This window comes from Dermochelys coriacea, chromosome 6 (assembly GCF_009764565.3).
Source record: "Dermochelys coriacea isolate rDerCor1 chromosome 6, rDerCor1.pri.v4, whole genome shotgun sequence".
NCBI classification, from domain to species: domain Eukaryota; kingdom Metazoa; phylum Chordata; order Testudines; family Dermochelyidae; genus Dermochelys; species Dermochelys coriacea.
Window position 1 is genome coordinate 123979498 of NC_050073.1, and position 22647 is coordinate 124002144.

A 22647-nucleotide genomic window follows, 5' to 3' on the forward strand; every position below is an offset into this window, starting at 1 on the left:
TGCCGAGCTTAGTGCGGACACCCGCTCGGCCCCGCCCGCTGCAGCCTCGAACCCCGAGCCCCAGCGATCCGCCGGCCTCAGCCTCCCCAGGAGCTGGATCACAGGCGCAAGCCACGGCGCCCGGCTGGTTTTACCGCCTCCCATCTCCAGCTTTAAACTCGGCGGGGAGCTCTGCGCCTGGGCCAGACGGGGCAATGGGGGACTGCTCCTGCCCCCCCCGGCCCCGGGCTCTCAATTCCGTGTGTGGGCTCGTGTCCTCCCAGATCAGATCCCGGCCCCCGGGCGGTTCGGTGCCCCGTCCAGGAGCCCAGGTGTGTGGGGACCTCCGCCCCCGTAGGGAATCCTGGATGTGAAGGTGCCCGCGGCCAGGTAGGGCGCCGCTCTGCGTAGGATCGTGCCACTGTCCAGTGCCCTGAGCAGGCTCCGTTCACCTGCTGAAGCCGCTGCCCTTCCCCCTGCCCTTAGACCCTTGCGCGGACGGGGTTCAAAGGGGCAAAGGGCGAATCGAGCGCGGGGGGTCGAGCAGCTGGAGGCAGCGGTAGGAGAGGGCTAAAGGGAACATCAGGAATGGCGGGGAGGAGGCGGCACTGCACCGGCCCAGGGCGAAGGGCAGCGTGGCGCGGCCCCAGCGGCAGCGGCCGTCCCGACGCGCCGGGCTCTCAGCGCCAGGACGGAGCCCGCCCCAAACGCGCCGCAGAAGTTTGTCTGCCGGGGCTGCCGTAGGGACGCGCCCTGCGCATGTGCGTCCGTTGGCGTCCGGGAGTGCGAGGAGTCCGCGGGCAGGGGCTCGTGGCGTGTCTCCGGGGCGCCCCGCCATGAAGTCCCGCTTCAACACCATCGACATCCGGGCGGTGCTGGCCGAGCTCAGGGACAGGTAGCGTCAGCGCCCGCCCCCGGCCTCCAGGGACCCGCCCCCATCCCCGCCGAGAGGCCGGGGCCCCGCCCTCAGCCCCCCCGTCCCCACACGGGATGTTCCCGCGCGCTGGAGCCCTCTCCACGGGAACAGCCCCCCGACCGGTCCTGCCCCCCCACGGGAACCCCCCCGCACCGCCCCGACCGTCCTGCCGTCCCCCACGGGAACCCCCCCCGCACCGCCCCGACCGGTCCTGCCCCCCCCACGGGAACCCCCCCCCGCACCGCCCCGACCGGTCCTGCCCCCCCCACGGGAACCCCCCCCCGCACCGCCCCGACCGGTCCTGCCCCCCCCACGGGAACCCCCCCCCCGCACCGCCCCGACCGGTCCTGCCCCCCCCCGGGAACCCCCCCCCCCGCACCGCCCCGACCGGTTCCTGCCGTCCCCCACGGGAACCCCCCCCCCCGCACCGCCCCGACCGGTCTGCCCCCCCCCGGGAACCCCCCCGCACCGCCCCGACCGGTCCTGCCGTCCCCCACGGGAACCCCCCCCCGCACCGCCCCGACCGGTCCTGCCATCCCCCACGGGAACCCCCCCCCGCACCGCCCCGACCGGTCCTGCCGTCCCCACGGGAACCCCCCCCCGCACCGCCCCGACCGGTCCTGCCCCCCCCACGGGAACCCCCCCGCACCGCCCCGACCGGTCCTGCCCCCCCACGGGACACCCCCCCCGCACGCCCCGACCGGTCCTGCCCCCCACGGGAAACCCCCCCCCGCCCGCCCCGACCGGTCCTGCCCCCCCACGGGAACCCCCCCCCCCGCACCGCCCCGACCGGTCCTGCCCCCCCCACGGGAACCCCCCCCCGCACCGCCCCGACCGGTCCTGCCCCCCCACGGGAACCCCCCCCCCCGCACCGCCCCGACCGGTCCTGCCCCCCCACGGGAACCCCCCCCCCCCGCACCGCCCCGACCGGTCCTGCCCCCCCCACGGGAACCCCCCCCCCGCACTGCCCCGACCGGTCCTGCCCCCCCACGGGAACCCCCCCCCGCACCGCCCCGACCGGTCCTGCCCCCCCCCACGGAACCCCCCCCGCACCGCCCGACCGGTCCTGCCCCCCCCACGGGAACCCCCCCCGCACCGCCCCGACCGGTCCTGCCCCCCCCACGGGAACCCCCACGGCAACCACCGCCCCCCAACCGGTACTGCCCCCCCCACGGCAACCACCCCCCCAACCACCCCAACCGGTACTGTTCCCCCACGGCAACCACCACCCCCCAACCGGTACTGCCCCCCCACGGCAACCACCCCCCCCCACCACCCCAACCGGTACTGTTCCCCCACGGCAACCACCACCCCCCAACCGGTACTGCCCCCCCACGGCAACCACCACCCCCCAACCACCCCAACCGGTACTGTTCCCCCATGGGAACTCCCACCCCACTGCCCCCCAACTACCCTGACTGGTACTGCCCCCCACATAAGAACCCCTCAATGGGAACACCCACCCCACTGCCCCCGAACCACCCTTCACCCCACCATACATGAGAACCTACCATGGGAACCCCCACCCCACTGCCCTGTGTGAGAGACTCGAGAACCTCCCATCCTACTGTCCCCTGCAAATGCCTCTGCCCTACCAACCCCCCACCCTATGTGAGAAACTGGGGACTGCCCCCATGGGAGCCCCCTTGTCAAATTCCCCTCTGCCCCCAGGAACCTCTCACCTCACCGCCTGGTGTGAGAGACCTGGGAACCCCTACCCACAGCCCTCCCACAGGAACCCCTATTGCCCCATGTTAGAGATCTGGAAACCACCCTACCCCATTCGTCCTTATGGGAACTCTGATGCTCCATAACATCTGTTGCTCCGTGTGAGAGGCCAGGAGAACCGCTGTCCCCCAGGAGAGCCCTGACATCTCCAACCCCATTGGCTCGCATGGGAGCCCTGATTCTTCTGCACACACACCCATTGCCCCATGTAGGAGACTGGGGGCATCTTGACCCCTGTGCGCACACGATCCATTTCACCCCACTGGAGCCCAGACAAACTGCACCTCCACCTCCATTCCACTGTCCCTCATGGAAGTCCTGAGACCCCATCCCACTACCCCCTGGAACTTGTATAGTCCCCTCACCCCCATCCTATCCCACTTCCACCCAGGGTACCCTGATACCCCTCAAGATGTGATTTACATGGGAGTTTTATCATCCATGTTGTGCTGTCTTGAATAACTGTGAATGAAACGGTAACGGGATCAAATCTCAGTTGTGCTTTTTGTGGTGATGCTGAAAATGCTTTAGTCCCATCCAGGCTAGCTCCTCAAGCATTCTCAGCACCTGTTTAGCCAGATGTACTTCTGACAGACATCAGCCAGGGGGCTAGTTTGCTCATGTAAGTGGGGCTTCAATGGTAAATTGGTGATGCAGAGATATGCATATGCATTAGTGTCTCATAAAATGAATTGTTACTGAAATTCTGGAGTTGCATTAAAGTTCAAGTGGCTATTCTATTTTAGTTCCTTTTTTGCATTTATTTCATTAGTAGTGCTCCTCGCATCTTCTAATTGTATTGTAATTTCCCCTGGAGCTTGTCCATTTTACTGCGTCTGCCCTATCACCTCTTCAAATGCTATTTGTGTAATATATTGTAACCTGGGAAACTTATTTGTGTACATATAGATTCAGTTGTCACTGAATCTTTCTGACAGGCTTGTATGAATTCTATACTGGATTCACAAAATATATTTTTTTTTATTTAACAGCTTATTGGGAATGAGAGTAAACAATGTCTATGATGTGGATAATAAGACGTATCTTATTCGCCTTCAAAAGTAAGAACTCTTAACATTTGTGAGCTCTGTTTTATTCCTCCTTAAATTTGAGCCTATTTGTCTTTTATTAATTGCTGCTTATCGAGCCTTTATAACCAGTTTGCTAAAAACTAGTTTTGTGTTGTTCCCTGGAAGAAGAAAAATATTTTTATCATCGGAGTTCTTAGGAAATATCACAGGAAGATAATTGTTTTGCCCCTTTTTACAAACAAAATACAGAAAATAAGTGGAAGAGCAGGTGTGTTTTGTGCCTAAAAGTTTTTTCTCGTAAATACCAAGAACAGTGCTTATGCTGTGGTAATGATAAGCAGTTATGACCACAGGAGTTGCTGTTCTGAAGCAATTAGTCTGTGTAGTCTGATGCTTTTTACATAGGGCCAGAAAAGTCCCTTTTGGTCACCCAGTTTCTGTGTTGGACTTTTAGCTTTCTCTTTTCCTATTTGTAATGCACCTGACCAACTGGACAGTGCTCTGTCGACTTCCTGCAAAAGGTATGGTAATCCTGGATATTTTTGGAGTAATCGAGTAACCTCGGTATATCTAGCCTTTAATTTAGTTTATCTTAAACTTAGTTTTTAACTTCGTCTTTTTGCTACCAACCTGGCCTCAATATATCTTAACTGTTCTAATATTTTTGACCATAGCTTCGTCTGAAAGATTTCTTTGACGTATAGTTGAAGTTGTAGGGCTATCTGTGGTACTTTGGTGTACAGCTCTAATGAAATGTCATTGTTATAATGACAAATTGGTGGCATTTAAAGTGTCAAACTAGTCTTTATTTTGTCAACAGGCCAGACTATAAAGCTACACTTCTAATTGAATCTGGTATACGGATTCACACAACAGAGTTTGAGTGGCCAAAGAATATGATGCCATCTGGATTTGCAATGAAGGTAAATTAATCTTTCTCTTTCTGAAATATCCTTCAGAAGAGAGAGTAATGCTGCAGTTTCACATCAGAGATGTAAATAAACTATTAAAGTATTGCCAACTAGCTGAGTGGGTCTTGGTCAAGCAGATGATGATGATGTGGGGACTGGCTGAAAGGAAGGGCAACTGCAGAATGGTGGGGGACACAGAACTGGTGCTTGGTACCTGACAACAGTCAAAATGTAGTTTTTAAGACTTGGGGTACGTCTACGGTATGAAATTATTTCAAAATTATTCTGTTTGAATTTTTGGAAGTGATTTTATACATTCGGTCTTGTGTATCCCCACTAAAGTGCGTGAATTTGGTGGAGTGTGTCCACAGGACCTAAGCTAGTATCGAATGTTGGAGCGGTGCACTGTGGGTAGCTATCCCGCAGTCCCCGCCACCCATTGGAATTCTGGGTTAAGCTCCCAGTGCATGATGGGGCAAAAACATTCTCGCGAGTGTTTCTGGGTGTGTGTCGTCAGTCTCTCCTTCTGCTGTGAAAGCTATGGCAGACAATCGTTTCACGCCTTTTTGATGTGCAGACGCCATACTGCTTTCAGCAGATGGTGCAGTATGGTGAACCGCTTCTCTCCTCGTACTATGAATCCATCTCCTATTTCCTCTCCACTTTCTATGTAATCTCTATAAGTATCTACTTTTTCTGTTCTTCATCGACCGCTTCCAACTCTGCTCAGCCATCGTGAACTGAACAGCACAGCTTCTGCTGCCAACTCTGCTCTCCCGCTCTTGCCGTGCAACCGAGCTTCTCCATGTTGTCCGTGCTGGGCTCCAGGCTCTGTGAAAGCTACAGAAGACAACCATTTCCCGCCTTTTTCCGGCTATTGTGAACCGAACAGCACTTCTTGCGCTGCCACTCTGCTCTCCTATGTTTCGCGCCCTTTTTCCAGGATTACCTGTGCAGGTGACATAGCGTGGCAAGCATGGAGCCCACTCAGATCTCCGCTGCAGTTTTGACCATTGTAAATACCTTGTGCATTATCCAGCAGTATGTGCAGTACCTGCAAAACTGGGCGAGGAAGCAACGACAGTGGGATTATGATAGTGATAAGGACATGGACACAGACATTCCTAGAAGCATGGCATGTAGCGATTGGGAGATCATGGTGGCATTGGGCCTGGTTCATGCCGAGGAACGCCAATTCTGGGCCCGGGAAACAAGCACAAACTGGTGGAACCGCATAGTGTTGCAGGTATGGGATGATTCCCAGTGGCTGAGAAACTTCTTTATGTGTAGGTCCACTCTCATGGAACTTTGTGACTTGCTGTCCCCTGCCCTGAAGTGCAAAGACACCAAAATGAGAGCAGCCCTCACAGAAGAGAAGCGAGCGGCCATAGCCCTGAGGAAGCTTGCAATGCCCGACAGCTACCGGTCAGTCGGGAATCAGTTTGGAGTGGGCAAATCTACTGTGGGGGCTGCTGTGCTGCAAGTAGCCAATGCGATCATTGACCAGCTGCTGTCAAGGGTAGTGACTTTGGGAAATATGCAGACCACAGTGGATGGCTTTAATGTGCTGGAGTTCCCTAACTGCAGCGGGGCAATAGATGGAACGCATAGACGGAATGCATAGCCCTATCTTGGCCACGGAACACCGGGTCGGCCAGTACGTAAACCGCAAGGGTACTTTTCCATGGTGCTGCAAGCACTGGTGGATCACAAGGGATGTTTCAGCGACATCAACGTGGGATGGCCGGGAAAGGTGCATGACGCTTGCATCTTCAGGAATTCTGGTCTGTTTGAACAACAGCAGGAAGGGACTTACTTCCCAGACCAGAAAATTACTGATGGGGATGTTGAAATGCCTATAGCTATCCTTGGGGACCCAGCCTGCCCCTTAATGCCATGGCTCATGAAGCCATACACAGGCACCCTGGACAGTAGTAAGGAGCAGTTCAACTATAGGCTGAGCAAGTGCAGAATGGTGGTAGAATGTGCTTTTGGACATTTGAAAGTGCACTGGCGCAGTTTACTGACTTGGTTAGATCTCAGCACAACCAATATTCCAACTGTAATTGCTGCTTGTTGTGTGCTCCACAATATCTGTGAGAGCAAGGGGGAGACGTTTATGGCGGTTGGGAGGTTGAGGCAATTCGCCTGGCAGCTAATTTAGCACAACCAGACAACGGCCATTAGAAGAGCGCAGCAGGGCGTGCTGCACATCAGAGAAGTTTTGAAAGCCAGTTTCATGACTGGCCAGGGTACGTTGTGACAGTTGTTTGTTTCTCTTGAAGTTACCCGCCCCCTATATATTTATGAAAGGAAATAAAGTCACAGTTGTTTAAAAATCATTCTTTATTAGTTGTTGCACAACACATTGAGAGAAATCAGAAGGTAGACTGGGGGAGGGGGGGCACTGGAAAAGGGGGTTGGAGGAGGAGGGAAGGACAAGTCCAGAAACCAAATCAAAATTTTGGATATGCCAGCTTTCTGCTGCTTGTGCAATCCTCTGGGGTTGAGTGTGTGGGTTTCCGTAGCCCGCCCGCCCCCCCCGTGTTCTTGGGCATCTGGGTGAGGAGGCTAGGGAACTTGGGGAGGAGGGAGAGCGGTTATACAGGGGCTGCAGTGGCAGTCTGTGGTCTTGCTGCCTTTCCTGCATTAGATCCACCATACAGCGGAGCCTGTCAGTTTGCTCCCCCATGAGCTTGACCATAGCATCCTGCCTGCTCTCATCGCGCATGTCCCTCCTCTCTTTGTATTAATGTAAAGCTTTACAGGACTCCAATTGTTTGCCTCCACACATTCAGCTGGTCCCTATCATTGCGGGAGGACTGCATGAGCTTGGCGAACATGTCATCCCAAGTTAGTTTTTTCTGCCTTCTAATCTGGACCAGCCTCTGAGATGGAGTAGATAGGGGCCATGTTGAAACATTTGCACCTGCTGTGGGAGGAGAAAAAGGGAGGGTAGTATTTTAAAAGATATGTTTTAGAGAACAAAGGGGATTCTTTCTCAGTGAAACAGGCAATTCATAGTACACAGCACATGTTCTTTCTGTACAAGGTCTCATTTTGCCTCTTATACTGAAGTGCCCATCACACGCGGCTGGGCAACAGAATTCAGCTTGCAAGCAGCCATGGTAAGCCCTAGGGGCATGCGGGGTTCTGCTTCTTCCACATTAATTTCAATGCTTTCAAACTGCTGGTCCCCCTTTCCCATAGCAAGCAATGCCTAGTGGGTTTGCCATATAAAAGGAGGGTCTGCTGGCTCTCTGGGAAGATCACTTCATACAACACCGCACCCGCTGCGTGGCTCCGATGAGCTCTGAGCAGGGATGAGCCCTTTAAACTAAACGCAAACAGCCCAGTGCAGCGGGTTTCCCCCCACCCCCCGACTGCGTGGCTCCAATCAGGCTCTCACTCACCGGAAGTGCCTTGTCCAGGGTCATGGTCCGGGAGCCCACATTAAGGGGGGAGGCGATTGGGTCCAGCGTTAAGAATAGTTCCTGGCTGGGGGGAAAATGGATTCCCTACTTGCCGCCTGTGCACTGTCTTCCTCCTCCTCCTCCTCTTCGTCCTCCAAAAAACTCATCCTCCTCGCTCCGTGCAACTCCCCTCTTTTAGGTGTCCGTGGACAGTGGTGGGGTAGTGGTGGTGTCACCCCCCCATAATTGCATGCAGCTCATGGTAGAAGCGGCATCTATGGAGCTGTGACATAGAGCGCCCATTCGCCTCCCTGGCTTTTCGGTATGTTTGCTTGAGCGCCTCGATTTTTTTTTTTTTTTTTTTGTACAACACTGCTCTGTGTCCCTGGAGCAGCCTCTTTCGATCATGGCCCTGGAGACTTTAGCGTATGTATTTGCATTTCTTTTTTGGAACGTAGTTCTGCCATAACAGATTCGTCTCCCCAACATGCAGTGAGATCCAGTACCTCACGTTTGGACCGTTCTGGATCTCGTCTGCGACTCTGGGACTGCATGGTCACCTGTGATGGTGGACTGTGCTGATGGTGACCAAACAGGAAATGAAATTCAAAAGTTCCTGGGGCTTTTACTGCCTACCTGGTTAGTGCACCGGAGTTGAGAGTGTTGTCCAGAGCAGTCACAAGGAGCATTCTGGGATAGCTCCTGGGGGCCAGTAACGTCAAATTTCGTCCACAGTACCTGTAACCTGGAACTGCAATCTCGATTTTTAGCGCTACTCCACTTGCCAAGGTGGAGTACAGAAATTGGATTAAAGAGCCCTTTTAAATTAAAAAAAAAACAGTTTGGTCGTGTGGACAGAATCACTTTTATTTTGAATTAACTCGGCTAATTCCGAAATAACTGTGTACTGTAGACCAGGCCTTTGATACTCAAGCTCATAAGTGTTCACTGGACTAGCCATGCCAGTTGGAATTTTACTTTGGCTAAGTGAATATATTTTATTTATTTATTTATTTTATTGTTTAGGCCAGATTCTGAAGCCTCTGAGTAGGCAAAAACCTAGAGTGAATGGGAGTCTTGCATGAGTAAGTACTTCAGGATTAGACTATCTGAGGTGTCAGATCTTGAAGTGAACTCTTAGGATCCAGTTTGGCAAATAGAGCCGTTGTGGATGCATCTGATTGCAGAATCAGATTACAGATCTGGTTAGCTCCCCACTCCTGCAAAGGGACCATACAGACAGGCGTACGAGAGTGCTCATGAGGAGCTTCATTGAAATGCCTCTCTGCAAATCCCCCACTCAAGTCAGTGGGAGTCTTGTGGATGCAGGAGTAACCCTGAGTGGAGGTCATTGCAGAATCGGGGCCTTAGGTTACACTAGCTCTTTTCCTCCTAGGGATGGCAGAGACGTGCAGGTTTCAAATAGTACAGCTGTTTTTATTACTGTAAATGCTGAATGCTTAACAAAAATGTTTAACTTTTTGCAATTTGGAGCTATTATTTTACTTAACAAGCAACAGTAGATCAGAGCTTGATGGTTGTCAAAGTTTGAGCAGCTCATGTATGTAATGTTCAGTTTTGTAAGTTTTTATACCAGGTCTTGTATTTGTCTATAATAAGTGGAATAAAGATAAGCAAGATAAACAAGAAATGTTCAGATTGTCACAGGAACACACACACACACACACAGTCGTTTAACTAAATATTTCAGTTTAATATACTATGAGTAGGACCTTTCTGTTTACACCTTATATACATATGCATATTTTAATATTTCTCTCTTCCCCACTATCAGTGTCGTAAGCATTTAAGGAGTAGAAGACTTGTCAGTGTAAAACAGCTGGGGATAGACAGAATTGTAGACTTTCAATTTGGAAGCGATGAAGCAGCCTATCATCTCATTGTTGAGCTTTATGACAGAGTAAGTCATAAAACTGTTTAGTCTGTAAATTAGTATTTAATTTGAACTCTACTGATGGTCAGTTTTGATGCTGTTGCAGGGAAACATTGTTCTGACAGACTATGAATACTTAATTTTAAACATCCTGAGGTTTCGCACAGATGAGGCAGATGATGTCAAATTTGCAGTTCGGGAACGGTACCCAGTTGATAACGCTAAAGCACCTGCACCATTACCTACCTTGGAAAGGTAACTTTATTCTGTGCAACATGCATATTTATAAATAAAGCAAAGACCACTTTTACATATAAAAATTTTGTGTCTGAATAGTCTGTTTTAAGCTTTGAACATTGTGTAGGTGATGCAGCTCTCACAGAATTGAAATTATTTGCTTTCTTCTCTAATTCAGAAAACATTGTGCATTTATTCTTTTGAATAGCAGCAATTCTGCTTATTATGTCTCTTAGGTTGACTGAAACAATATCAAATGCACCTAACGGGGAACTCCTAAAAAGGGTCCTTAACCCACATCTTCGTAAGTAATGGCAATATTACAATATGAAATGTGCAAACTGTTTGCATTCATATTAGATGTAATGTGAAAATTAAAATAAAAGGCACAACTGTGTCTCAGAAGGTTCAAGACAGTCTCCGATGTACAAAATGCAAAATTATTTGTTAAAAGACTAGAATTTTAATATAAAGGTATATAAACTTGGCTGCAATCCTTTAATATGCTTTATATGGGTGTAGGGATTTGTCCATGAAGCACTTATAGTATCGGGACCTTTGCTGAATTTTCTCAGTGATGGCCAGAATGTCTCATTCAGTTTTGGAAATTAATCATTCTTAATACAGATTTCAACCTGAATGTTTAAACTGCTTCTATAGTTGGTTCTCTCTACTTTTATAGCTTATGGAGCCACACTCATTGAGCACTGCCTTATAGAAGCTGGATTGTCTGGTAATGCCAAAGTAGATCAACAGATGGGAAGCAAAGGTATGTAGGAGTATAATATTTGTGCACTTAAAAGGTTTGCTTGACTATATTTGGAGGGGCAGAGAAGACACCTAGGCACCCTTCACTGAGGAAGTAAAAGAACGGTGGCGGTGCTCAGCCAAGATTGGCTGAAAACGCTGAAGGGAACTTTGGGTGGGATAACCTTCCACCGAAAGATGTTTAACTTGTTAGTTAAGCTTGGTCTCTAAAAGCGTGTCATGATTTATTTATATGTAACCATTGGTTTCCAATATTCATACTCACTACTCTTTGAATCTCTATTCAGTGATGATAAACTTATTCTTGTTTTCTCTTCTTCTTGTTTTCACTATAAATATATCTAAGTGCTGTGGTGTTAAGCAAAGCCGTAGTCCTTAGTTGAATCTTAAAAGCTGGTATGTAGTGTTCCTTTGGGAAGGCAGGCCTGGTAATTCTGTGAGCATTCAGTGGATAAGGACCTGGATGCCACATGAAAAAGTCCGAGGATTTGGAGACTGGTGTCTGCTTATTGCTACCTGTCCAGAGAAAGCAAGGCCTGGAAGGCAGTGCTTATGTTGCCAGAGGCTGGTGGTGTCAGGGAGTTGACCCACAGCAGGCACAGACAAGACTGCTTCACACTAAGCAGATAGTGGTGAGGCACCTCACAACCCAGGGTACCATTGGGGAGCATCACAATGGATATGCAGTGTAAGATTTTACAGGCTGGAGACTACTTTAACTCTATTCTCTTAAAACCCTAGCATGGCTTATACACTAGTATTTTTCCATCCCTTTTAGCCTCAATTCTAAATAGTTACAATAGCACTTCATCATATGGCATAAAGTTAATTGTGATATTGGAAGGATTAGTAAGGGACTTACTATACAAGAGTCATGGACCAAAGTGTTGATCATGAAAAAAATTATGTATTGATTAGAAAGCAAGATGGTGGATTTTGAATGAATTAGAACAGTTGTTTTTGATTTCTTTGGAATATACAATTATGGGTTGAGGCGGTAAGGTCAGAATGATTTAGTTCTGTAGTCGTATTTTGCTATGAGTGTTTTTTCGGAGGGGGAGAACTATGTTAATATGATGATCTGTAATTAATTAAAATAATGTAATACCTGATATCTATTATTATCTGAAGTGCTGTAATAAAGAAGAGAGTTTTATGGCTAGTGTTTCAAAAGTAGGGACTTTCATTGTATACCCTTGCCAAGACAGGTAATTGCACGCATCCAGTTCTTTTGTTTTTTATGTGCAATTATGTGTTTGTGCCAGCATTCTTATATTTTATGCATGTAGCTGCAATACGAATTTTTTTAAAGAAATATCTCCACGTTTAAAAAGGACACTAAATGAGGCTTTCTTCAAAATGGACATTTGTTTCTAATGCAAGGAGTTGGTTAAAGATGCTTATTAAAATGCAGACTTTTTTGAAATTTACAAGAATCCAGGTTTTAGAGTATTTCAGAGAGTAGGATTATTGAAAATCTCATAATTCAGACTTCCCACAAGAACTGTATAGAAAATTCCTCTGTACCCCTGACTAGAAATGCGGTTAGTAGCGTAGGTTAGTTTTTGGTCTGTCAAGCTTTAGCCTTTATTGGTTAAGTAATGCAGTATGTGTTTATGTAAAATATCCTAAAATTCTTGCCTCTTCAAAATCCATTTTTTTTCCTTTAGAAAATATTGAAAGGGTACTTGCTGCTTTACAGAAGGCAGAAGAATATATGAAGATAACTAACAACTTTAGTGGAAAGGTAAATCTTAATTGATATCTGCATAGTTCAAAGTTAAACTGTCTAATAAGAAACGAACATGCATTATTGTTCTTCTATCATGTCAAACATTTCCTATTGGTTTAGCATGCCTGTCACATCTTTTCATGTTGTTGTCTTTCTATTTTTGCTGCTATGATGCCCTCCAGATACTAATAAGGAATACACTGGACCCTTGCTAGAACGTGAGATTTGGGATCCATACGCGGTACCGCGTTAAAATGAATTCCAATTAAAGTAATTACATTTGGGATCCATTGCTGCAACCACGTTATATGCGAATTTGCACTATATAGACACGCGTTCTAGCAAGGGTCCGTTGTGTGTGTGTGTGTGTGTGTGTGTATATATATATATATATATATATATATATATATATATATATATATATATATATATATATATATATGACGCTTGTCTTGGACATACAGCCTGTAAATGAGCTAATGGAGTAAAAGGGACCTATCTGACTTGTGTCACCATTGTATTTAAATACTGATAGTAATTTTAATGTATGAAGTGTTCAGGGATATCAAAATCTCAGTCTGTAAATCAATGAGGAACCAAAATTTAATTTTGCAGTTGTGTGTCTTCAAGATACTCATGCGCCTGGCGAGCAATATGATAGTAATTTATCCTTCTACATCGATCTTAATGCAATTTGGGAATAAGGCCTGAGTAGAAAGACTGAAAATTAGGACTATATTCCCTGGGTTAAAGAATATCTATTACCTACTGGTAATTGCCAAACATGTATTTATTTATTGCAATAATAACTATTGAACATCCTCTGTGGGCCCGTGTCAGTGTTTCTGATCATTTTCACGTCTAGTGGAAAAATTGTGCTACAGCCCATCCTCTCTCTCCCATATTCTGAGTCTGCTGCCTTAAAACAAGTTCTTCTCTAACTTCAAGGCGGAAAGGATTGCTCAGTTTATGGTACAATTCATTCTGATTCTGACTTGCCCATCACTGCATCCTAAACAAACAAGGGTTGTTTAAAATATAAGGTACAAAGTTTGTGTGATGCATTGTAGACTTGGGTTTGTTTATAGAAGTTCAGTGTTCATTTGGAATATTTTAGAATAAAGGTGAGTGGCCAAAATTTTACCTGCAAAGTCACTTAGCACCATAAAGTCTCTCTGAAAAAAGTGCTTAACAGCGGATTTAGTGTCAGATGTTTGCAAGATGTTAAACTGTTCCTCCTTGGGCAAGAAACGAAAAATAATTTTTAAGATTCCTGGAAAGAAATGAGTGTGAATGTGGTGTCTTATGGTGTGTGGGTTTTTTTTTTTTTTTTTTAAAGGGTTATATCCTCCAGAAACGGGAGAAAAAGCCAAGCCTGGAGCCAGATAAACCTGCAGAAGAAATCCTCACGTAAATATTTCAAGTATTAACTCTCTTTCTTGCTAGAAAACTAATTTATATTAAGCACTCAAGTGATACTGTCAAATGTATGTTTTACAGATATGAGGAATTTCATCCTTTCTTGTTTTCTCAACATCTAAAGTGTCCGTACATGGAATTCGAATCATTTGATAAGGTATAGTGGTTTTGCTGATACTGTACTAAGTAGTTCAAATGACTGATACTAAAAACATGAAAAAATATGGTGCTGAAACTATTACCTTTTTATGCTTTATGACTAGGTAGTTTGGTGTGTAAAATCAGTAAGTATCATACAAAGACATAAGCTAAATAAAATACTTCTTGGTAACTACAGTTGACCCATTTATGTTCCCAATTTGTCTGTCATGTCCAGTAACTGTGTTCGTCCCAGGACATTAGAGAGATGAGGTGGATGAGGAAATATCTCTATTGGTCCAAGTTTGTGTGTCTCACCAATAGAAGTTTGTCCAATAAAAGATACTTCTTCACCCATCTTGTCTCTCAAATGTCCAGTAGCTGAAATATAGCATGTAGCATTGGTGAAAGACGTATTTGTGTCCAGAACCAAGCTACTCTCTGTCTTCACTTTGTTTAAACACATTTTGCTGGTGGTTATATAGGTGTTTATAGACAGTTGGTTTATAGCTGAGAGTAATAGCAAAAATATAAATATGGTGAATGCTTGACATGGAATTTCACTAAAAATGAAATCTTTGCCCTTTCTGGTGCTTGGCTAACTAACGTTAACATAACCTATAGATAATTATTTTATACTAAATCTGACCTCTAGATTCCCTACTTTGCACTCTCCTGCCGTGCCTCCCCATCATGTTTGTACCACCTACCTCACAGCGCTGGTGATTTCCGTAGCATAAATAAACTCAAACTTTATTGTAAGCCGTTTCTGCCTGTTGAAACCAACCACAAAGAACTGTATTAAACTTCATATGCTTGATTTGGAGATTCTGTTCTTATTAATGACAGGTTTCAGAGTAGCAGCCGTGTTAGTCTGTATTCGCAAAAAGAAAAGGAGTACTTGTGGCACCTTAGAGACTAACAAATTTATTAGAGCATAAGCTTTCGTGAGCTACAGCTCACTTCATCGGATGCATCCGATGAAGTGAGCTGTAGCTCACGAAAGCTTATGCTCTAATAAATTTGTTAGTCTCTAAGGTGCCACAAGTACTCCTTTTCTTTTTGTTCTTATTAACCAATTGATTATTATGATGGCTCATTGCAGAGATGGCTGTACCTACGGTAGTTTCACAGTTGTTACATACTTAGATTAAAGAATGTGTTCCTTCCTTCCTTCACTACATCATTTGCTAATATAGAATTTGGCTCCAGTTCAGTCCCATGGTTAAAGCTAGGCCTGTGCTTAAGTACCTCGCTGAACGGTCCCTTAACTAGGTAGAGCAGGGGAAGTTGCTGAAACCTAGTTTGGGATCAGACTCCTTTTTGCAGACTCTGCAGTCTCCTCTTAAGAACAGAACCACTCCTGCCTGCTTACTCTTTCCTGATCTAGGTTATTGCATCCTTTAAGATCCTTTAAACTCACTTTTTCTCTTGAAGGCAGTGGATGAATTTTACTCCAAGCTAGAAGGTCAGAAGATTGATTTGAAAGCTTTGCAACAGGTACAGTCTCATTCACAAGCAGAACAGCTGATCTAACTCCTTTAGAGCTTCAGGATGCTGGACATTTGCCTGATTTAGGGGCCCTTGCTCTTTGTAGCTTGGCGGGTGGGTGCTGTGTTGTTCAATTAAAGATAATGGGTTGGCTTGTATGGGGCAGGTCTGAAGCTGTGTGCACCAGGGCAGTTCTTGTTGGGAAATTACGATCACTATGACTGCTACTATCATTAGTGTTACGATGCTTCCATGGATTCCTTTCAAACTGTGCACACACAGCATTGAATAGCTAATCAGCAAGAACGTAAGAATGGCCATGTTGGGTCAGACCAAAGGTCCATCCAGCCCAGTATCTTGTCTACCGACAGTGACCAATGCCAGGTGCCCCAGAGGGAGTGAACCTAACGGGTAATGATCCGTAATGAATGGAGTGCCTGTCCAAAAATCACTGAAGTGGCTTTCGCTACTCTTTCTATGACAGTGCTCAACAAAATCCTGTTTCCACGTCTTTCTTCTCCATACTGTAATAGGACACAGCTGGGTGTTGAATATCTAACACTGTAAAATTTGTAATATGCAGAGTTGGTCAGTGCTACGCCCGGCTCATGAGACATCTTATGGTGTCCGACACCATCAGGTGGTCCAGAGACATCTACATGGAGCACATCATGGGACGCCGTCAGTACTAGGAAAAGTAAACAAGACCACTTGTCAGGGAAATAACCCACTTCCTCTCCTGACTAGCTAAGGGATGCACCCCACCCATGTACCTATTCGCTACACCAACACTGACTTGGACTCTAAATACATTTTATGGGTGGCATACCCGAGATCACTTATTCACTGACTTTTTAAAAACTCCAGTCTGGGTCTATGCTGGTTATGTGCTATGTATGTATCTTGTGAAACTTGTAACCAATACTTGTAATCTCTCATAACTCAAGCCTGACCCCCGACGTACAGTACCTTCCCTCTGAACCTGTGTAAATTTGATTTTAAACATTAGCTTTAATAATCTTTTTCCTTTCTTCTCTTTTGGCTGTTTGAAAGGAAAAACAAGCACTGAAGAAGCTGGAAAATGTTCGTAAAGATCATGAGCATAGACTAGAATCTCTTCATCAAGCTCAGGTAGAACTCTGTGTTTTCATAAGACAAGTTTTAAAGAGAGAATATTTTTAATATTCCATGTAGTATCACTTCCACCATAAGTTGTGTTCCTTAGTGTTCACTTGAGATAACAAATTGGAGTATTTATTCACTAACAAGTTCCCTCTAGCTTCTCTCCGTTTTTGGTGAAGTGTGAACTGTAGTGACGATACGCTGCTTCTTGTCAATGCTTTGCATGCCCTTGGAAGAGATCATCTTTTGAACAATGTGTTTAATTTTAGTGCAGCTGTATTAATTGTATAGATTTGTTTCTTTAATCATCATTTTTATAAAATTTAATTGGTTTTTAGTCTGAATTGTAAGAAAGCTTTTTCTTTCCTGAAGGAAATTGATAAGGTAAAAGGAGAACTCGTAGAAATGAACCTGGACATAGTTGACCGAGCTATCCAGGTGGTTCGCAGTGCCTTAGCCAACCAGATAGACTGGACTGAAATTGGAGCAATTGTAAAAGAAGCTCAGGCTCAGGGAGACCCTGTTGCGAGTGCAATCAAAGAATTAAAGCTTCAGACAAATCATATCACAATGCTACTAAAGTAAGTATGTTGTAGATCAACAAGACATTAAGAGGGACTAATCCCACAACTAGCAAGTTAACTGGGAAAAGAACATCTTCATTTGAGTTTACATTATTTTGTCAGTTAATATACATCAAATGAATTCATGGTGCTGGGTTTTAGCAGCATTAAAGCGTGAGTGTGAGGTCTTTTTGAACAGACAGAGGCACTGATCCAATATGCACCTTTCTTTCTTGGTTTTCCTTTAGTTTGGTAACTGAAATAGACTCTTCAAGCACATAAAAGCAAGAGCTAACTGATCACATTTTAAAAGTGGTGGGAAATGTCTAAGAGGAAAGAGCAGTAGTGAGCAAAAGCATTTTTACCTGCATGTGCTAGGCAATTCCAGGAAACTTGCCTAATTTGCTTTGATGCAACAGGCAACACCAAGCATATTATGCAAAACAAATGCATTTAAAAAATCAGTAACTTAAATAATCTTGACATTCCTTGATGCCCAAAAAAGGAAATTTAGCTGAAATTTTAGCATGCTGCAGGCTGGCTGGACAAGATGGCCCAGTAAACAAGTTAGAGTTTAAAATTCAAACTGGTATGAGCTGTGATTTAGATCATTCTGCTCCCTCCAGGAAAATCATCACAAGAAGCTTGATACTGGATCGTTGCCTTGCCCTTGCGGACACTTAAAAATAAAAAAACTAAATGAGGTACAAAACATAAGAGTCCTGCAGGTATCGGCAGCAAACTAGAAATATATTTAATTGTGTAAATGTACTGGAAATCCGCTGAGCCTAAAACCAAATATAAGAGATCTTCGTTTGAGTTTATATATAGAGACCCCTATTAGGAAACCTAATGGAGAGTAAAAAACTGATAGTGGAAAATACCTTAAGTCAGTATGGAAAAGAAGGATATGAGAATTGTACTGATAAGCAAAAAGTGAATATATGGGTTTCCAGATATGTATTCCAGCTTCTGAGTAGAATGTGGGGCTGAAATAATCTTGCTTCTGCTCACTGTCACAATTTGCTTCCTGTATTATTTTGAGGAAGTTCTATGGCCTGTTATGCAGGAGGTCAGACTAGATCAGTGGTCCCCAAACTGTGGGGTGTGAGAAGGAATGTCCGGGGGAGCCGCAGTGGGGCCTGGGCCAGCCCCTGTGGGGCAGTGGGGAGGGAGCACCACCCAGCTCCACTTTGCCTCCAGTTCAGCTCCGGCCATGCTCTTGCTCCTGGCTGTGATTCAGACCCCTTCCCACCTCCGGTCCCTAGTCTCTGCTCCCGACCACAGCTCCACTCCTAGGCCCTGGCCATGGCCCCCAGGTTGGCTATGATTCTGCTCCTGGGCCAGGAGTGTGGGGGGCACGCACATTCCATTACTGGTATGAGGGGTGTGCAAGAGGAAAAGCTTGGGTATCACTGGAGTAGATGATCCCTTCTGGCCTTGTAGTCTCAGTCTCTCTATTTCAGTTTGTTTCACAATATGAATTAAGGTCACACAGCTAATCATACACATCATCTAAAGATAGTTAAATCTACAGAAAATAATGGAAACAATAATATACTTTGCTGTGTGATACAGAGAAAACATTCTTTATGCTGTATACTCCTCTAGCTCCTTAAGGCTACACATGCCAAACATGGCAATAGAAGGGCAGAGTTCACTGTGCTGATGAGTAGCAAAGGCAACTCAAAGTAATACATGCTCAGAATAGCTTCATGATAATGGATCAGATATTTCACAAAATCTCAGACCATTACCTATCTTGCATTTGCTTTGATTAAACATAATGAGTCACAATCTACTCTTCATTTACACAGAGATCAAGGGTAAAATGTCCTGTATTTGTTTCATCTTTGTCCTCCTTCTGTGTGAAAATGCAAAATCAAAACTGTTATAATTATACATTTATCTTTATTCATAACCATAGAGCCGCCTTCAGATTGAAAACAAGAATGTGTATCTTTTGTAATATTATTTACAAAATTAATAGAAGGAGGAATGCATCTTGCTAACTTTTACAATAAAAAGTCTGTAGTATTTTTTAAGATAATCAATATACTTTTATATTTTGATAGAAACCCATATGTATTATCGGAGGAGGAGGAAGATGACGAAGCTGATCATTGGAAAGAAGTTGAAGAACCAAAAGGGAAGAAGAAAAAGCATAAAAATAAACAGCTGAAGAAACCTCAGAAAAACAAGCCATTGTTGGTTGATGTTGATCTCAGTTTGTCTGCATATGCCAATGCTAAAAAGTAAGATTTAAAATGTGTGTATTTTTAGTAGTCTGCTCCTTAGCTTAATTTCAATAGACTCTGCTACTATCATAGAAATTAGTCTTTTTCCTACAGAAATATTTAGAATGTGTGGCCTTACCTTAGTTATAGACTGTCTGTTCCTCTGCCCCAGAATGTCTTGTGTTAACCAGTCTCTGACAACCATTTTAATTTAATCATAGAATCATAGAATATCAGGGTTGGAAGGGACCCCAGAAGGTCATCTAGTCCAACCCCCTGCTCAAAGCAGGACCAAGTCCCAGTTAAATCATCCCAGCCAGGGCTTTGTCAAGCCTGACCTTAAAAACCTCTAAGGAAGGAGATTCTACCACCTCCCTAGGTAACGCATTCCAGTGTTTCACCACCCTCTTAGTGAAAAAGTTTTTCCTAATATCCAATCTAAACCTCCCCCATTGCAACTTGAGACCATTACTCCTCGTTCTGTCATCTGCTACCATTGAGAACAGTCTAGAGCCATCCTCTTTGAAACCCCCTTTCAGGTAGTTGAAAGCAGCTATCAAATCCCCCCTCATTCTTCTCTTCTGCAGACTAAACAATCCCAGCTCCCTCAGCCTCTCCTCATAAGTCATGTGCTCTAGACCCCTAATCATTTTTGTTGCCCTTCGTTGTACTCTTTCCAATTTATCCACATCCTTCCTGTAGTGTGGGGCCCAAAACTGGACACAGTACTCCAGATGAGGCCTCACCAGTGTCGAATAGAGGGGAACGATCACGTCCCTCGATCTGCTCGCTATGCCCCTACTTATACATCCCAAAATGCCATTGGCCTTCTTGGCAACAAGGGCACACTGCTGACTCATATCCAGCTTCTCGTCCACTGTCACCCCTAGGTCCTTTTCCGCAGAACTGCTGCCGAGCCATTCGGTCCCTAGTCTGTAGCGGTGCATTGGATTCTTCCATCCTAAGTGCAGGACCCTGCACTTATCCTTATTGAACCTCATTAGATTTCTTTTGGCCCAATCCTCCAATTTGTCTAGGTCCTTCTGTATCCTATCCCTCCCCTCCAGCGTATCTACCACTCCTCCCAGTTTAGTATCATCCGCAAATTTGCTGAGAGTGCAATCCACACCATCCTCCAGATCATTTATGAAGATATTGAACAAAACGGGCCCCAGGACCGACCCCTGGGGCACTCCACTTGACACCGGCTGCCAACTAGACATGGAGCCATTGATCACTACCCGTTGAGCCCGACAATCTAGCCAGCTTTCTACCCACCTTATAGTGCATTCATCCAGCCCATACTTCCTTAACTTGCTGACAAGAATGCTGTGGGAGACCGTGTCAAAAGCTTTGCTAAAGTCAAGAAACAATACATCCACTGCTTTCCCTTCATCCACAGAACCAGTAATCTCATCATAAAAGGCGATTAGATTAGTCAGGCATGACCTTCCCTTGGTGAATCCATGCTGACTGTTCCTGATCACTTTCCTCTCCTCTAAGTGCTTCAGGATTGATTCTTTGAGGACCTGCTCCATGATTTTTCCAGGGACTGAGGTGAGGCTGACCGGCCTGTAGTTCCCAGGATCCTCCTTCTTCCCTTTTTTAAAGATGGGCACTACATTAGCCTTTTTCCAGTCATCCGGGACTTCCCCCGTTCGCCACGAGTTTTCAAAGATAATGGCCAAGGGCTCTGCAATCACAGCCGCCAATTCCTTCAGCACTCTCGGATGCAATTCGTCCGGCCCCATGGACTTGTGCACGTCCAGCTTTTCTAAATAGTCCCTAACCACCTCTATCTCTACAGAGGGCTGGCCATCTCTTCCCCATTTTGTGTTGCCCAGCACAGCAGTCTGGGAGCTGACCTTGTTAGTGAAAACAGAGGCAAAAAAAGCATTGAGTACATTAGCTTTTTCCACATCCTCTGTCACTAGCTTGCCTCCCTCATTCAGTAAGGGGCCCACACTTTCCTTGGCTTTCTTCTTGTTGCCAACATACCTGAAGAAACCCTTCTTGTTACTCTTGACATCTCTTGCTAGCTGCAGCTCCAGGTGCGATTTGGCCCTCCTGATATCTTTCCTACATGCCCGAGCAATATTTTTATACTCTTCCCTGGTCATATGTCCAACCTTCCACTTCTTGTAAGCTTCTTTTTTATGTTTAAGATCCGCTAGGATTTCACCATTAAGCCAAGCTGGTCGCCTGCCATATTTACTATTCTTTCGACTCATCGGGATGGTTTGTCCCTGTAACCTCAACAGGGATTCCTTGAAATACAGCCAGCTCTCCTGGACTCCCTTCCCTTTCATGTTAGTCCCCCAGGGGATCCTGGCCATCTGTTCCCTGAGGGAGTCAAAGTCTGCTTTCCTGAAGTCCAGGGTCCGTATCCTGCTGCTTACCTTTCTTCCCTGCGTCAGGATCCTGAACTCAACCAACTCATGGTCACTGCCTCCCAGATTCCCATCCACTTTTGCTTCCCCCACTAATTCTACCCGGTTTGTGAGCAGCAGGTCAAGAAAAGCGCTCCCCCTAGTTGGCTCCCCTAGCACTTGCACCAGGAAATTGTCCCCTACGCTTTCCAAAAACTTCCTGGATTGTCTATGCACCGCTGTATTGCTCTCCCAGCAGATATCAGGAAAATTAAAGTAATTAATTAATGTTAATTACATCAAGCATAGAAACGGACACAGGACATAATGGCTACTTTCTCTGCAAAGCAAATATAAAGGCAGTACTCTACATTTCTAGTGAGGATAATAAATTAGTAATTTCATTTCAACTGATACAATTTTCAGATTCACAGTGATACGCAACAAGCAAAAAAGCTAAGCCAAACATAACATTTTCCTTATCAGAATGGAGTATTTACTGCTGGCATGAAGTAACGTGGGAAGAAATAGCTCTAAAAATAAATTAATATACTGGGATCTGAGATGTAAATGGATTTGTGTTTCACAGATATTATGATCATAAGAGACATGCAGCCAAAAAAACACAGAAGACAGTAGAAGCTGCAGAGAAGGTATTATTATCTTTTCCTGGTTTGTTTTGAATATAGTTAAAAGCAA

At 45.7% G+C, this 22647-nt stretch overlaps 1 protein-coding gene across 2 annotated transcripts in view; it reads left to right on the forward strand.

Annotated features, from left to right (window-relative positions):
• The first annotated feature begins 588 nt into the window (after positions 1 to 588).
• NEMF (nuclear export mediator factor) overlaps positions 589 to 22647 on the forward strand; it is a 44657-nt gene continuing 22598 nt past the window's right edge. For both annotated transcript variants that reach the window (XM_038407835.2, XM_043515649.1), the window contains exons 1-15: positions 589 to 874; positions 3616 to 3684; positions 4475 to 4577; positions 9774 to 9899; positions 9979 to 10127; positions 10346 to 10413; positions 10792 to 10878; positions 12548 to 12624; positions 13949 to 14019; positions 14110 to 14185; positions 15604 to 15666; positions 16711 to 16788; positions 17152 to 17360; positions 19418 to 19597; positions 22538 to 22601. In XM_038407835.2, coding sequence (XP_038263763.1) covers positions 816 to 874; positions 3616 to 3684; positions 4475 to 4577; positions 9774 to 9899; positions 9979 to 10127; positions 10346 to 10413; positions 10792 to 10878; positions 12548 to 12624; positions 13949 to 14019; positions 14110 to 14185; positions 15604 to 15666; positions 16711 to 16788; positions 17152 to 17360; positions 19418 to 19597; positions 22538 to 22601 — 1479 coding nt within the window. In that variant the 5' untranslated portion in view covers positions 589 to 815. The remainder of the gene's footprint in view (positions 875 to 3615; positions 3685 to 4474; positions 4578 to 9773; positions 9900 to 9978; positions 10128 to 10345; positions 10414 to 10791; positions 10879 to 12547; positions 12625 to 13948; positions 14020 to 14109; positions 14186 to 15603; positions 15667 to 16710; positions 16789 to 17151; positions 17361 to 19417; positions 19598 to 22537; positions 22602 to 22647) is intronic.